The 16,780-nt window shown below is 43.6% G+C and overlaps 1 protein-coding gene across 1 annotated transcript in view; it reads left to right on the top strand.

Moving 5' to 3' along the window:
- FRMD4A (FERM domain containing 4A) overlaps positions 1-16,780 on the top strand; it is a 316,596-nt gene that overhangs the window by 196,972 nt on the left and 102,844 nt on the right. Inside the window, 3 exon segments of the mRNA XM_077758468.1 lie at positions 4,150-4,206; positions 4,961-4,983; positions 16,232-16,315. Of these exon segments, the coding sequence (XP_077614594.1) occupies positions 4,150-4,206; positions 4,961-4,983; positions 16,232-16,315 (164 nt within the window).

Genomic DNA, 16,780 nt, shown 5'->3' on the forward strand with positions numbered 1-16,780 from the left:
CGGGGGGGGGGGGGGGGGGAGGGGGGGGGGGGGGGGGGAGGGTGTGCATGGTGAACAGGAGACATCAGGCAGTGGGGTAGAAGTTGCAAGGTAGGAACGTGTTCTCTGCCCAGTTAGGAACGTGTCTTCCCACATTCCTGCATTGGTTCTTCCTCACACCGTTTAGATCTCGGTGCTGACTCCTCTGAGGACAGACAACGAGATGATTCATGAGCTCAGTCAGTATTAAGCAGAAATGGGAAGACTAATCCATCTCTGCCATCAGATTGTGCCAGCTTGAGTACAGTCTGAGCCACTTCCATCTAATCCTTTCCCTTCTTCCTGGCCACCGTTAGACTGGCACGATTTTTAGCATCCACTGGAAGATGGTCAAGGTCAGAGAAGGTGAAAACTCATCCCAGTTGAAGAGTGAGGGTTCCCAGTTACCCTGAGGACAAGGGCAGTGAGGAAGAACTTGAGTAAATCAGGGCAGGCATTTAATTGTGCATTATCGGGAGCTTTACCCTGAATAATGGCACGTTCCAGTTACCCTTCACCACAGATCCATTTCGGACAGTGTCCCCCTGTATAATAGGCTGCGTACAATAAAATGCAATTTTGAAAGACCTTCCTCTGCCTTGCCTCCCCTTCTTCCCCCCACAGGTACATTTTCATTCAGCAGATGAGTCAAATCATGAACTAAAAGCTATGTTCACACGTAAAAGGGCTGTTCCTGATGGTTGGTTTTGAGTTGCACGTTAGATAAGCCTCGTCTCGAATGTTAAAGATTAGCCCACCGTCAACCATTAGCTGCAACACGGGTGTAAATGTTTGAAAGGAGAGCACACACACGGTGTGGGGGCAGCGCCCAGGAGCGCTCAGGAAGTCAGTCGGTGAGAATGGAAAGGAACGTAGTGCAAGTGGAAGTGGTCCGTTGTGGAAACCCTGGACAGTGTTCCTGTTAAATCATTTGTACACTGTTAAATGATTTACATTCTGATGGGATCTGGTAATCCCAGAACGGCAATTCCACACATTCCTCCGCATCCCAACCCTGAGAGTCTATATCAATTACAGCGGCCGTAAAGCTCTCTCAGCTGGTTAAGCATAAAGAATTATTGTGCCCGATTCTTCCATATGGTTTCCTTAGTTCTCTTAGCCCACACTTCTAAGGTCGTTCAGTAGCAAATATTATTATCCATCTTTGAAATTACTAAGTCTTTTGAAAGAGCCCGAATAAGGTCCCTGCCTCAAAAGATACAGGCTTGCTTGATTGAGCACATTGTTTTGAATTCCAGGGTCCAGTTGTAGACCATGAAAGAAACTCATTAGCAAATCCAGGAATCAGAGTTCAGTTTATAATTCGAGTAAAAAATAACTATTTTTGGCTAACTTCAATGATAGATATGGTTCTGAGAACATGTTGGCTGACACCAAGTCCTTGTTATTTTTAATTGAAATATAATTGACACATAACATTGTATTAGTTTCACACATACAGTGCAGTGACCCAGTATTTGTACATTACCATCCATCCACATAGACATTTTTTCAAATCTACAGTAACTGTAGTCACTATACTCTACATCCTCAAGACTTATTTATTCTATAAACTGGAAGTTTTTACCTTTTGGCTCCTTCGCTCTTTTCTCCCACCCCTCCCCTCCGGCAACTGCTAGGCTGTTCTCTGTATCTATTAATCTGAATTGTCATTCTTTCCTTTACATTCGGTGTATCAGCGATATCATACAGTACTTGACTTTCTCTGTCTGACTTATTTCACTTAGCAGAATGACCTTAAGATCCATCCATGTTGTTACAAATGGCAGCATTTCATTCCTTTTTTATAACTGAGAAGTATTTCATTGCGCCGCTTACACACACACACACACACCACTTTGTTTTCAAATTTTTATTTAAATTCCAGTTAGTTTCAGGAGTCGAATTTAGTGATTCATCACTTACGTACAACACCCAGTGCTTATACAGCATTTACTTTCTCCATTCATCCATTGATGGACACAGGCTGTGTCCGTGTTTATAATTGGCTGTCGTAAATAATGCTGCGGTGAACAGGGGTGCACACAGCTTTTTGAGTTGGTGGTTTCACTTCCCTCGGACAAATAGCCAGAAGTAGAATTGTTGGATCATATGGTAGCTCTATTTTTAATTTTTTGAGGAACCTTCATTCTGTTTTCCACACCCACTGCCCCAGTTTACACTCACCCAGCAGTGCATGAGGGTTCCCTTTTCCCCACATGCTCCCCAACACGTGCTATTTCTTGTCTTTTTGGTAATAGCCATTCTAACAAGTGCCAGGCGATACCTCCTGAGTCCCTATTGACTTGGAGGAATGCATGCACTCAGGGAGGTCACTTGCTGGACAAGAGGTTGGGGGATTGTTTCTGGTCCCCTCACTGCCACTAAGGCCTTGTGACTTTGGGAGAGTCCCTTGACATTTCTGGATCTCCATTCTGAGTAAAAGCAGAGGACTGGGGGGGGGGGGCAGGGAGGCGCCTGAGTGGCTCAGTCGGTTAAGCATCGAACTTCGGCTCAAGTCATGATCTCATGGTTCGTGAGTTCGAGCCCCGCATTGGGCTCTGTGCTGACAGCTCGGAGCCTGGAGCCTGCTTCGGATTCTGTGTCTCCCTCTCTCTCTGCCCCTCCTCCACTCATGTTGTCTCTCTCTCAAAAATAAATTCAAAAAAAATTTTTTTTTTAAATTTTAAACAAACAACCAAAAAAGCAGAGTACTGGGCAGCTGGTGTCCTAGCCTGTCATAGCTCTAACTTTTGGTGGTCCAGTCACCAACTGTAGGATCTAGTGATAGGAGGGGGGGAAGGGGAAAAAATGGACATTTCTTCTAAAGTTTCACAATGGAAGAGCAACATTAGTTAATTTATTATATCTCTGTGCTGATGGACTCCAGAGTTTCCTCTGTTTTAACATCTGCACTATATATGACAATGCAGTGTTTTGCACTTAAAATAGGTGAAGAGGGTAGATCTCATGTTAACTTTTTTTACCATATGATAAACACACACACACACACACACACACACAGAGATGCAATGAGACTTTTGGAGATGATGGATGTTGATTACTTGACTATAGTGATGGTGTCTCAATGTTTGCCCACATCCAAGCTCATCACATTGTATATATTAAATTTGCAATTTTGTGTGTATCAGTTACACCTCAAAAGGCAATTTAGAAAATGGATATGCATTATATGCATATTGAAAAGTAAATATCTAAGATTTTTTTCAAAAACCAAGGGCAGGTTTATACCCTTTTAAGACCATATCCATAGATCATGATTAAATAGGGGAAGAAGTAATAGGAAAGAAGCATTTTTTTTAATGTTTTGTTTATTTCTAGGAGAGAGAGAGAGAGAGACAGCGTGAGCAGGGGAGGGTCAGAGAGAGAGGGAGATACAGACTCTGAAACAGGCTCCAGGCTCTGAGCTGGCAGTCAGCACAGAGCCCAACGCGGGGCTCGAACCCACGAACTGCAAGATCATGACCTAAGTGAAAGTCGGACGCTTAACCGACTAAGCCACCCAAGCGCCCCGGAAGAAGCATTTTTAAACTTAGACTCTGTGGTAGTGCTGGCCAGTAGAACTTTCTACAAGGACAGAAGTGCTCCGTATCTGCTCTGACCCCATGGTAGCCATACATCGAACCGTTGAGTACGTGAAAGCAATGAGGGCATTGTAATGAGAAACTGTATTTTTAAATGGTATTTGATTTTAGTTTAAAGAGTCACCATCCCATCGACTTTTTTCTTTTCACTAAAGCCTCACTCCTGGTCCTGAAGTCCAGTTCACCAAGAAATCACGACTGGTTATCAAGTAACCTTATGCGATTGATGAATCAGATTAACCAATTTGTAAAATTTCCCTGATTTCTCACCAAGATTTAAAGGTGAGGCCTCTGAAGTGACTGAGAAGATCCAGGACCACTGGGCTCCCCCTGTGGCTAAAAGCTGCGAATAGAATGTCAGGAATCATTTAGGGCCACGTAATTTGGCACAGAGATATTCCCTGAGTGTTTGAGATTCTGGGGAACAGCTGAGAAAGGAAAGACCAGACCTTTTTTTAGGAGATGTCATAACGAAATCCTTGTTAAAGTACCAAACTTACCTTTCCTGTTGGTTTCCCCCCTCCAGGAGCTGATTGATGTCGACAGTGAAGTGGTATTTGAATTAGCCTCCTATATTTTACAGGTAAGTTGTTCTGTCCTCATCTGGGTGTCCCAGAGTCATACGCAATAGAGACGGGATTAGTGCCCTCCCCACCTCGGGAGAAAGCCCAGTAAATAGCAAGAATTAACTACCAAGAGAATCATTTCACGTCCTGTGGAAAGACCCGTAGCTAATGGGTAAAAGAGGTATTAATGAAAATTAGCAACAATGATAGTGTTGGTGACACTGGCAAGGTGAATTAGGAGAATGTCACATTCATTTATTTCTTCAGCAAAAAATTCTTAAACAACTGTTATATTCAAGATTCATTAAAGGTCCCCTGGTCCCTCTTTAGGAGGATCAAGAAAGAGCCCACAATACAAGTAACATGAGACACTGGACAGTTCTACCCAGACACACAGTCAGATCCAGAAAAAGGTAGACCAGGGTCTAGAGATAGAAACTTGCATTTTGTCATTATGAATCACTTTCTTGGTATATAACTTTCTGAAGGTTAATTTGGTGTCTCGTGTGCAAATGGCAAATGCATGCTTCTTTCCCCATTGTCTTCCCGTAGCAGATAGGGCAACAGCAATAGAGAGCTGAGCTTAGTAGAGGAGTGGTCATGAGCGTGGAATGTATTTAAAAGTCCAGGGGATGGCATGGAGGAGGGCACTTGTGGGGATGAGTACTGGGTGTTATATGGAAACCAACTTGACAATAAACTATTAAAAAAAAAAAAGTCTGGAAAACTAGACCAGAATGTTTCATTGATGTTGAATTTTTTCTTCTACAGGAGGCAAAGGGAGATTTTTCTAGGTGAGTTTACCAAAGGATTGTTTGTTTTCTTAATGTGCTGTTACTCTTCATTAAAAGAAACTATTCTTTGTATCCCTTGTAGGAGGGTAGTGCTTTCATATTTTATATTCATGAGGGGTTCCTGGGTGGCTCACTTGGTTAAGCGTCTGACTTCGGCTCCCATCGTGATCTTGCGGCTCATGAGTTCAAGCCCTGCATCAGGCTCTGTGCTGACAGCTTGGAGCCTGGCGCCTGCTTCGGACTCGGTCTCCCTCTCTCTCTCTGCTCTTCCCTTGCTAATGTGCTCACTTGCGCTCTCGCTCTCGCTCTCTCTCTCTCAAAAATAAATGTTAAAAAATTATTTAAAAATTAAAAAAAATATATATGTATATACCTCTCAACTTGTCAGTTGAAACAGACATATTGGGCAGAGAAACATAGTAACCGTAAGGAGGATATAAATGAAAAGCCTAGAGATCGCTGAAAGGCTGAGATCAGCACCCAGTGTCACACATGGCCACGTATTGAGGTTTGTCAGGTAGAACCTGAGCCTGGAGTCACCACTCTGGTGTGAATAGGGCTTTAGATAACCCCACGATGTGGATGTGTTGTTTTTTTTTCTCTCAGCGTTAGTCTCCTGACCCTCCAAAGGACAAAATGCTGTCCCATAGGGAGATTTCCTTCATGAAAGTATTATGAGCCCCCCCACCCCTTATTTTTCTTCCTTCTCTAAATGTTACGCTGGAGAGAATGTAAACACTTAGCCATGGGGGACACTGTGCTACTTACTAACCTGCTGAACTGCCAGCTTCTCAGTGCCATTCATTTCCTGAGACTCTGCCTCTTGACCAGCATGGTTGAATCGCCTCTCATTTTCTAATGATGGTTATTGGAGCCTTCGCAGAGTAGGGAGTTGTAGCCATCCACCAACAGGACTGTCTCCTCAAAGACAGACATTATTCCCGGCATTCTGCTTTCTTGAACTCCCCAAGAGATGTCTGGGACAGCCCATGTTTTAGAATCAGGGTCTGAATGTATAAGATAACAGAGTGTCTGGGCATAGCATTCTGACTCATCAATAGGATATAAGCGAAATTGGTATTAAAAAGAAACACTGGGGCTCCTGGGTGGCTCAGTCAGTTGAGCGTCCAACTTCAGCTCACGTCATGATCTCACAGTTTGTGGGTTCAGGCACTGTGTTGACAGAGCCTGGAGCCTGCTTCCGATCTGTGTCTCCCAATCTCTCTACCCTTTCCCTGCTCGCTCATGCATGCGTGTTCTTTCTCTCTCTCTCTCAAAGATAAATAAATATTTTTTAAAAAAATTAAAAAGAAACACAAATCCTGACTCTACTCCATGGTGGAACTTACATGTTTCTTGTATGTTTTCTCATGCTTTGGCAGATTTGATCTAAACTAACTTCAGTTGGTGGTTTACCTGTACTTGTCTAGATTTGTCAAGTTCATGATACCTGGTTTGTGAAGCCTTAGCTGTTTTTGTTTGCTCTCTGTGTGCATTTCTAGAGCTTTCCAACAAAGCCTGAGGTGTATGTTCTCACTCTGATATCTCAGCAAAAGCAAAAAAATTAGTTTAAGACTTAAAGATCAGTTTGGGGCACCTGGGTGGCTCATTTGGCTAAGTGTCGGACTTCGGCTCAGGCCATGATCTCGTGGTTTGTGGGTTAAAGCCCCAGGTCAGGCTCTGTGCTGACAGCTCGGAGCCCGGAGCCTGCTTCAGATTCTGCGTCTCCTTCTATCTCTCCCCCTCCATAACACGTACTCTATCCTTCTCTCTCTCTCAAAAATAAATGGTAAAAAATTTTTTAAAAAAGTCAGCCAACCTTTTCTGTAAAGGGTCAGATGCTAACTCATCATGAGTTTTATAGGACATAGAATGTCTTATAATTACTCAGCTCACCCTTTGTAAGTGCAAAAGCAGCCATAAACAACAGGTAAATAAGGGAGCATAGCAGTGTTCCAATAAAACTTTATTTATAGACTTGGAAATCTGAATTTTGTATACATTTTCTTGTATCATGAAATACTGTTCTTTTGAATTGTTTTTTTCCTAGCTGTTGAAAGAATGTAAAAGCCACTCTTAGCTCAGGGGCCATATAAAACCCAGCAGAGGATCTGGTGGGTGGGTTACAGCATGCTTGTCCCTGATTCTAAAATTAGCCCCTTCAGTTCAGTTTGAATATTTGCATAAGGAGACCTCCCAGCCCCTTTTATTTAGGCTTCCCAAGTTCTTGCCATAAAGCAGAGGTAGTCAATTTTTTTTTAACTAAGGCTTTTTTACAGCCTTAGCAGGAGACCTTAAACATTGTAGGTGGCCAGTAACCATTCACTGAGTTTGTTGGGGAATGAGACATTTTGAGGATATAGAAACTATATTTGTTTGTTTGGGGTTTTTTGGGGTTTTTGTTTGTTTGTTTTTGCAGTTGTTACTATTTTATGCCCTTCATTTGGTATCGGAATTTGGGGGTTTGGGTAAGTGCAGCTTTGTGACTTACAAAGATTTCTGGTCTCTTGAAAAATAGTTTAACAACCCCAGGGGCAATCGATTCTCCGAAGATATTTCCCCGCCTTTTCTTTCACCAGCCCTGAACTCCGCTGTAGATATTATTTACTTCTGAGAATGCCCTGTCAGGATGGAATGTGAACTGTGAACAGCGTGGTCTGGCCCCACAGCTCATGGGAACACGCGGCCACAGAGATTGCCAGGGACGAGGAAGTACAGGCCTCGCCCCCCAGTAATTCATGGTCCCCTAATGAGCCTGTGGAATGCCAGCTCCTGGGCTTCAGAGAAACAAAGGATCCTGGTTTAGCTTCATTTGTCAAAGTGCTGCCCCTCTGTTTGTCCCCAGCTGTCTGCAGAGGGAAATAGCCGTCACAGGAAGGAGAGGTCAGACACCTTATCCCAAAGGTCATTTTATGTGCCAGGGTAGACCTCCCATCGTGGAAGGTGGAGGCAATCTATTAAGCGAAGTGCCCTGATCAACACCCGTCATCTGCATCAGGCCCGCGGTCTGTGTGCTTGAGTGGCCTGGCGTTTTGGAATAAGAGAAGTTAACTCTAAATTCCTTGTGGTGCCTCTTCCCATCTATATCCAGGGAAACCCCCAAAGCATTGACATTGAGCACATTAGTTTGATGGCTGAACATTAGACGTTTTAGATGTCCTAGTCTCATAGTTTAATATTATAGAGTTATGTGTGATCTATTAATAATTAATGCAGGACTGTGCATAAAGTTCTGTGCATTATACTTAACTGAAAGGCTTGACTTGTATACAATAGAACAATAGAATAAAACGTCAATAGAATATGTTTTCCTCAACAGCATCAATAAAATGAGATGTCAGCTTAGAATACACAGAACACTGTGGCCTGGTCCAGGGCTCAAGTCTAGGATATTCTAGAATCTAGAGGATTAAAGAAGCTTTTTAACTAATGGTCACCCACAAAAGACAAAGTAACCTCTTCAGAGCCAGAAGGTCCTGAATCAAACTTCCTAGAAGGCTGTTTTGCCCCCGATGCTACTATTCTATAGATTTACATGTCATGTAAATATACAACTACATTTCAGTGGAATGAATATTACACGTGTACAAGTTATGGGAGCAGTTTCCTTGAAGTATAAGGAAAAACAGAGAAGTCAAAAGCGCTAATGTACTTTAACAGAAGGAGAACTGTGAACGGACAATGTGGAATCACGACTGTTCTTTTTCATGCTCCTCCCAGGCTGGAAATGCTCACCTTGTCTTCTTGGACTTGACCATGTAATGTCAGGCTGAGCATTGCTGAAAAGAAATGATTGGGGTACATAGAGATCAATAAGAAGTATTGTCTGTGGTAGGAAGAAATCAATGTCATAGTCTAACATATGAGGGACAGATTTGTGAGCCCTCATTAAAGGTTTGGGAAATAGCCTTATCAAAAAAATAATATTTTCTCACTTGTATTATCTTCCTCAGCACAGCATAAGCATTCTTCACTTCCTAGTGTCTGCATGTGTACAGAAATGGATGTCCTTCCACAATCAGGAAATGTGGAGTTGGCATTTCTGTTTAAAAACAATTGAATAGCCTAAGAACTGCCATCCTTGCCAGCTCTGGCGGCAAATATTAGGTTGAGAAGGATCAACACAGGTTAAAAACAAAAAGTTCTAATTTGATCATCACTCTGGAGCACACGTCAAATAACACCTCCTTTAATCAACTGAACAGGATCTCCAAATTGTATAGTTACATTGTAATTAAATTTTTTAATGTTTTATTTATTTTTGAGAGCGAGAGAAAGACAGAGCACATGTGGGGGAGGGACAGAGAGAGAAGGAGACACCGAATCCAAAGCAGGCTCCAGGCTCTGAGCTGTCAGCACAGAGCCCGATGTGGGGCTCAAATTCACAAACCATTGAGATCGTGACCTGAGTCAAAGTCGGATGCTTGAGGACTGCGCCACCCAGGTGCCCCAGTTACATACTAATTTAACAGAAGACTATTGCTACATTGTACACAAGAACTTGGTTTTTTGTTTTTTTCTCTGAGGGGAACTTAACTGAAAAGCCTTGGAGCCAGTTTCTCTTCCTGATTTTGAGAATCACTTCACACTTTACTTTCTATCAACCCTTTAGATACTCTCAGAAGGGTGCCACCAAAAGAGGGAAAAATCATTTTAAACATTTTGCCAAATAGTGAATTAAAAATTCACTATTCACAATTAATAGTCATTAAAAAAATTTTTTTTTCTGTCGAACAGCACAAATAAATGCCCAGATCACACCACCTTTGATATAAAGAATCATCCGAACATTAACAGGGACCCGTAAAAAACATCTGTTATATAGCATTTTTTCGTTAACAGGATTTATTGAAACCAGATCAGTAAAGCTCTGTTACTCTGAGCCATCTGTGGGGACCTGGAATTGTCTTTGTTACAGAGGACCGGATGTACTGACACTAATCATTAAAACAGGATTCTACCAGCAAAAGATTTCTCAGGACCAGTAAGCGAACAGCCTCTGAAAAAGACCGATAGTAAGAGCATTTCATGTAAAGGTCCTTGGGCCACGTGGTGCTTACCTGTTCAGAGACTGTGGGAAGGAAAACCCACATCTGCAGGCTTTGTCCGTTCCAAAATAAACACAACAGCCACAGAAAAAGAAGCGACTCTGTGATTGAGTACTTAGGGGTCAGTTTCTATGACATCTGCTCCCAGTTAAACGCACATCCAAGTGAGAGAGTATTAGTCCAGCCGAGTTCAGTGGTCCGTAAGAAATTTTGCCATGTCCTGATTTATCAACCTGCAGGTTTCTAATTCTATCTCTTAAAATAATAATAACAGTAATATAATAACATAATGCTTTTGAAACAAGCAGAACATTACTCAGTCAATACCAATGAACACCAATCTTTAATCAGAAGGGAAATTGATTTCATCTCCCTTTCAGAAGAGGTGTTGTAGTGTCTATTTGTGCCGGAACATTCCCTTTAGCTTTCACAGAGTGCATGTTGTTAGGTCTCTGGGGGAGCAGCCTAGAAGCAAAAAAAAAGGTAAAACCCTTTGAATATTTTATCTTGACTAGTCTGGAGAGAGAAAATGAAATTTCTGCGCCAAAAAAAAGAAGCACCTCTTGATTTTTTTTGTTCTTGGTTTGAAATCTTTTCTGCCTTTTTAAAGAGCATTTATGACTTTGCGTAAATGAAGATTGGCTTCCTGGTGTCTGAAACTTCCAGGTCTGTGGGCCTTTTTGTCAGGCTGGATGAGGCCTTTTAGGCAGTCATGGGTTAAGAGCAGAATTTTAGAAGATCAACAGGAAAAGTAGACAAAGAGCTGGTTTTCTTCTGAAAGACTTTTTTAGTAACGTAAACATTTGTGTCGATTGCTATCTTTAAAAAGATGACAAAGCCATTTTCTTGCCCGGTGTTGAAAGTCGGTGCATCTAAGGCAGCAGTCTAGAAATGAAAATTCCAAGTCCACTGATATCATTATTTTGCATTTACATAAATGGACTTCCCACTACCACTCAAAGCAGGCTCAGCTTTAAATCATTATTAGAGCATTTGATCATTTGGCATATGTTTCCTACAATTTTTTAATTGGCCTCTTGAAAGAAAACAGCTGGCAGTGATCATATAGTAAGCACAATAGATTTACTGAGACTCTTAGATAATGAGTAAGAAATACTCAGGCAGTGGGGTTTAGAATAGTAAACATTTAGAATAGAACTGGTATATAACCTAATAGTATCTTTAATATCCCAAATTGCAAATGTGCCTATTGGAAACTTACTAGAAAAGTCATCTGTTAAGCTTGAAACACATCTGTCAGCCCATAGAAGAGTTTTTGTGGGAAGAATTTTAATGTATATAATTCTCATATGTTATTTCACAAAGAGAGAGTGAGAGAGAGAGAAGGGATGTGTGATGTTTTTCCCATGACTTAAGAAAGGACTTTGAGCGAGAAGCAGCTGGAATATTTCACGCCAGCAAGATATTTTGAAAGGAACAGAATCTGTGAAAATTTGAAACAAAACGTTCAAGTGGAAAAGTTATAAATTGTTACAGAAATCTTTGTTTTATGCGCAAAAATCCACTTTACTGAGCTTTTCAAGTGTGTAATTCACATTTTCTGAACATAGGAAAGTATTCAGATGGGGGATTTTGCAGGATGCTATCCTTCAAATCCTATGGGAATTGTTTAGCTATAAAGCAAGGAGGAGATTTTGTATTATGACAGCTGCCTCTTTTGTGAAGCATTTATTTAATAGCAGTATGGTATTTCAAGTCGACCTTGTGAAGAGCGGAAAGGCTCATGGCTATACCACTACGTCAGTTTTTCAAAACTAAGATTCCTGATCTAAGGGGAGACGTAGAAAATTAATCAGTTGCTGCTGCTTGTTTTATTTGAGTGAAATTCTCTTCAACTGTAGACTTCTAAAAATTTTTAGAAACTTATTTTGATTTTTGTGAGTTCCCAACTATGATAGAAACCCACAAAACGTTTTGTATCAGTCTAGGAAGCCAAACTCGCTAATCAAGAAAGAAATCTTTACTCAGATAAATTGGTAGTCAGCATCAGAGATAAAGGCACGTAATTCATAAATGTTGGCCATTTTGCGCCTCCATATAGAGTAGCCTGTTTATCCATGATCCATGCCCAGAATCCAGATTCCCATGCTGGAGAAGCTTCACGGGGTCCCCAGGATCCCATCGTCTGCAAATGATCACACAGTGATAGGAGAAGGTATCATCCCAGCTACCAGCTTTTCAAGCCCTCCCTAGACACTTTTTTAAAAAGCATGTGGTTGGGAGAAGATAGGCAAGTGCCTCATTTTCTTTGTTGTAACCTGAACTTGAACTTGGTTCAAAAAAAAAAAAAAACAAAACAAAAACAAAGGGGAAGGAAAAGGAAAGAAATTATTTCCTGCCAAAGAAGAAAAAATATACAACTCGCCTTACTAATCTTAGAGTTTTCTAGATTCATTGTGCCATTGAATAAAGTCATACAGATCCACAGTGTAGGTCTGAAACTTTAGGGTCTCAGAGTTGTTTCTAAATTCTGAAGTTTGTAGATTTTAGACGGGGGCGATTCAGGGTATTCCTGAGCACCGGGTCAGGGTCTGGGGCACCGCCTGGGACCCAGTCTCTCACTGTGCCTGCACCACAACATGGAGATGTGCACCACGTGGGACAGAGAAAGGTCCAACGTTGCCTCCTATAAAAAAGGTTGGGTTTGCCACCAAGGGGGTTAAGAAATGTCTGTTTCTTAGAGCTTTTCGGATTTGGAAATTGTGGATAATGAGAACCTGTAGGGCTCTTTTACTTAGGAAATCCCTCTCTCTGGGGAACTTGACCTTCACGATTGGCTTATAAAATACAGAGGCGTTAGTGTCAGTGAAAAGGCATCACGTTGCCTTGTCTGAATTGCAGGACAGTCCTCGTTACGCCGCTTTGACCTTCTGGGCTTGGTGCTCTTTAGTGTTTTAGTGCCATGTGCGTCAAAACCACTGGGTTCGGGAAGAATTTTGCCACACTAAGCATATTCTCTTTGCCCTGGATTTGTTCTGCAAATTATGGACATCTCATTTAACCCAAGGAGAATCTTCTGAAAAAGCATTTCCTTGTTTTTTAAAGGAAAACAAACCCATGTGGAGTTTGCTAATCCTCTGATCACATTTGATTGTTGCTTCCTTTGCTTTATGGTGTCTTGGTGAATCTGCTGTTGCTGTTATTCGCGGCTAATTCCTTGTTTGATGTATTGCTAGAAATCTTAGAATGTGTTCTTAGTAGATCATTCGAACTTCCCACATATGATAAACAGTGTAGGCAGTAGAAGAGAGATAGATCATCTCAAAAAACCCTCTAAACCAAAGACCAGCGCAGCTCTGTAAGTCGACTTTCCAAAAGTTTGGAATAAAATCTGGTTAATGTTAAAAACGAGAAGACTTGGGTTTTATTTGCAGTGTAGCAAATGACTCTCCAAGGAGACTTTTTTTCTTTTTGTAAAAATGGAACATGAACCGCTTTAGGGTGTCTTATACGTTGGCATTTATCAAGTGCACTGAACTCTGGGGGGAAATGTCTGAGTCGACGACCCTGAAAGAGGAAGCCGGGAACTTCTAGGATGTCCGTTAGGTTTTAGCTTCCCACGCCTCCGGAGATGGAACGACCAGGTTCGCCATTTGGGCAGCTGGCTGATACGCAGCCACAGAGTAGGGCCGGATCGCTTCGCTGGGCTGACCACCTCTAAGTTCGTGCAGATGTTTACAGACAGCAGAAAGGCAAATAGAACATTTCTATGGAGTTGTCCTTTGGGAAGGACTAAGAGCCCTGGATCCCTTCCAGAATGTAACAGATTTGGATGGGCTTCACGCCTTCGTGATTTCTTGTATTGGTCTGTGTGACCTTGCCCTGGGGGAGAGCTAGAGAGGCCACGCCTGGCTCCGGCCAGAAAATCAAGCCCGCGATTGTCATCGGGGAAACTTGTTTGCCAACAAACGAGTGTTTGGTGGGTAAGACAATCCCTTCCTCCGCTAGCTTCCTCCTTCCCCAAATATACTTTAAATGTGATGAGTGTGAGGAAACCCAAACTCCAGCTTCAGCTTAATTTGCTTCCCCCACAGCTTCAGCCAGTAGAAGTTCATCCCACAAGAGTAAGTAGCTTTCCATAGGTAAGGTGCCACTGATGAGTCAGTGAACCAAATCCCTGTTCTCAGGGTGCCTGTGGTTAAACAGGGAAGGTGAGATCCAGAAACCCATCACCAGGGACTCTCAGGTGGTTGGTGAACTGAATAGTTGCTTGAACTATGCCTTAATAGGATGCGAGTAAAAATTGCAAACCCTACTTGGGAACTGAGTTTTCCCAAACACAAGGAGCTTACCCATTTGAAAACGTCCAGTGGCTCGCCATTGCCTACTGGAGAAGTTTGAATTGCATGAAAGATATTCCCTTTTTTTTTTTTTTTCTCCACCCAGGCCCTGCCCCAAAGCTTGCTCTTCCAGCAGAGTACATAGGGGCTCTCTTTCCTCTGAGCTATTGAATGCATTGTTTGAATCAACATGATTAAATACTGCCCTTAATCAAGTTATCTTTCTGTTCGAACTGCATGTCGCCCCACTAACTCGCGAGGGCCTCTTGGATGATGACTGTGCCTTACCTTCTTTGTGGCCCCAACACTGTTTCCCCTGTCTAACAGAGGCTCCCAAATACCTTCAGCTCTTTCATGATTAATTGATAAACCCTTGCCGTACTACTTAGGTGATAACAGTGGCGGTACTTGGATTTATTGATTCAAATAGTAACGCGTTGAGCTGTGCTTCTAGTTGGCTGTTTGAAACCACCGCTGATNTGTCATCACGCACATGAACTGAAAGTACTGGCAAGGTTTGCCCACTGGCACTTGGTGTGCAAAGGGTTGTCATTGATCTACTACCCGGGGCCACATTTCCGAGAGGGTGGGTTCTCGCCAAGGGCACGTCCTCCAGTTAGTAGCATGGATGTCGGGGATCTGCTGTCCAGATGCCTCCGGAGCTCCCCATCTGTGACTGGGCTGCTCTTCCGTCCTCCCTTCACATTTACTTGCTGAGCTCCTAGCTCCGTGCTCTTTGGATGTTACTGCCCAGCCTCCCAGTGGCCAATATCTGCCTCGCTCTGTGCGAGGAGCAGAGGCTGCTCCCGTAGCCTCGGTCAGAACTGTGGGCCAGGGTGGGCTCCAGGAGGTGAGCCCTGCTAGCCTCGCAGGGGCCCCGAGCCGCTCTGAACGCCAAGGCCATCCCAAGGAGGCCAGTAATGGGTGCGTTGATGCAGGTGTGTTGAGTGTGTGCAGCGAGGAGTCAGGCCTCTGAAGAACCCTGGTTACAAGCAGGGGAGTTTTAAGTAACCTTCACACCTGACAACATGGGAGTCTGTGGGGAAACACTTTGTGGTGCCGGGACCTGCTTGTAGGACCAGATCGTCCGCTTCCCTCTCTCTGAGTCATTTCCAGGTCTTGTCAAAAGCAAAAGTCATTTCTTTGTTGTTGTTGTTAGTCTCTATTTATTTTGGAGAGAGAGAGAGGGAGGGAGAGAGGAACGAGCAGGGGAGGGGCAGAGAGAGAGGGAGACAGAGGATCTGAAGCAGGCTCTGCGCAGACAGCATCGAGCTGATGCGGGGCTCGAACTCAAAGAACTGTGAGATCACGACCTGAGCTGAAGGCCGCTGCTTAACCAACTGAGCCACCCAGGTGCCCCAAAAGCAAAAGGGTCTTTTTCCCTCATATTTTGGACAGCAGTTTCCGGTGTGCAGTCCATCCAAGCATTGTGTGTCCATGAGGGAAAACCAGTGTTGTGTGTCTGTGAGGGAAACTGCTCTCAAGGAGAAGCAGTCAGGTGGCCCATTCCTGGCACCCCGGGACCCCATGCCGGGACCCCGGGAGCTTCTCCCGCGGACACTGGCGGCCCTTCTCCTCCCAGATCCGTGCCACCCTGGGTGTGTGTCCCCGGCTCCGTGTGCGGCCCCCCCGTGGGCACAGTGCTCTGTCCTGTTCTGTGCCCCCAAGGAGAAGGCTGCTGGGCTCTGCACCTTGTGTGTTCTCTTTCCTCTATATTAAATCAATCAATTAAAAGGGAGCACCCCTTCCTCCCCGCCCCCTTCCAGTTTTCATTAAAACAGAACAGATGTGAGGTCTCGCGGCTGAGGCCGTCGGGTCGGATTGGATCACACAGTGTGGCATTTTTCTCCAAGCTGAACCATTCCTTAGCACTGACTCTGTCCCCTCCCTGTCTTCCAGCAATGAGGTGGTGAGGAGTGACTTAAAGAAGCTTCCAGCTCTCCCCACTCAAGCCCTGAAGGAGCACCCCTCCCTGGCCTACTGGTAAGCTGCACCCCCTCGGCGCACCCCTTGGGAGCAAGCCCTCCCCGGGCACTAGGGGCTCGGGGCTGCCGCGGGACCCCAGCCGGACCGACCCCCAACCCGTATAAGCCACTTACGTCTTCGCCAAACCATTTTCAGCATGTGTTTGAAAGGCATGGTTTGCCATTTTCTCTTTTCTTTCCCTTAAGAAAAAAAAAACCTTCTAAAATTTCACTTTGGATGCTTTGCCTCCTTGGAGACCCTTTCATGTGCTGCTTGAGTTTCATTCTGGAATCCTTGTCATTTGATGACAGGATGTGTGAGGTTTTGAGATGTGGGAGAACTATGGGGTTTTTTTTTTTTCTTTGCAGAAGAGAAAGATGGATTCTTTGATTTTTCCCACAATGTTTCATATCTCCTGATTCGGCTGCCGAGCAACATTACACCCTAGTTTATCTGTCAGGCCCCAGATTACTGATTCAGAAC

This window comes from Crocuta crocuta, unplaced genomic scaffold (genome assembly GCF_008692635.1).
Source record: "Crocuta crocuta isolate KB4526 unplaced genomic scaffold, BGI_CrCroc_1.0 scaffold32, whole genome shotgun sequence".
Lineage (NCBI taxonomy): Eukaryota > Metazoa > Chordata > Mammalia > Carnivora > Hyaenidae > Crocuta > Crocuta crocuta.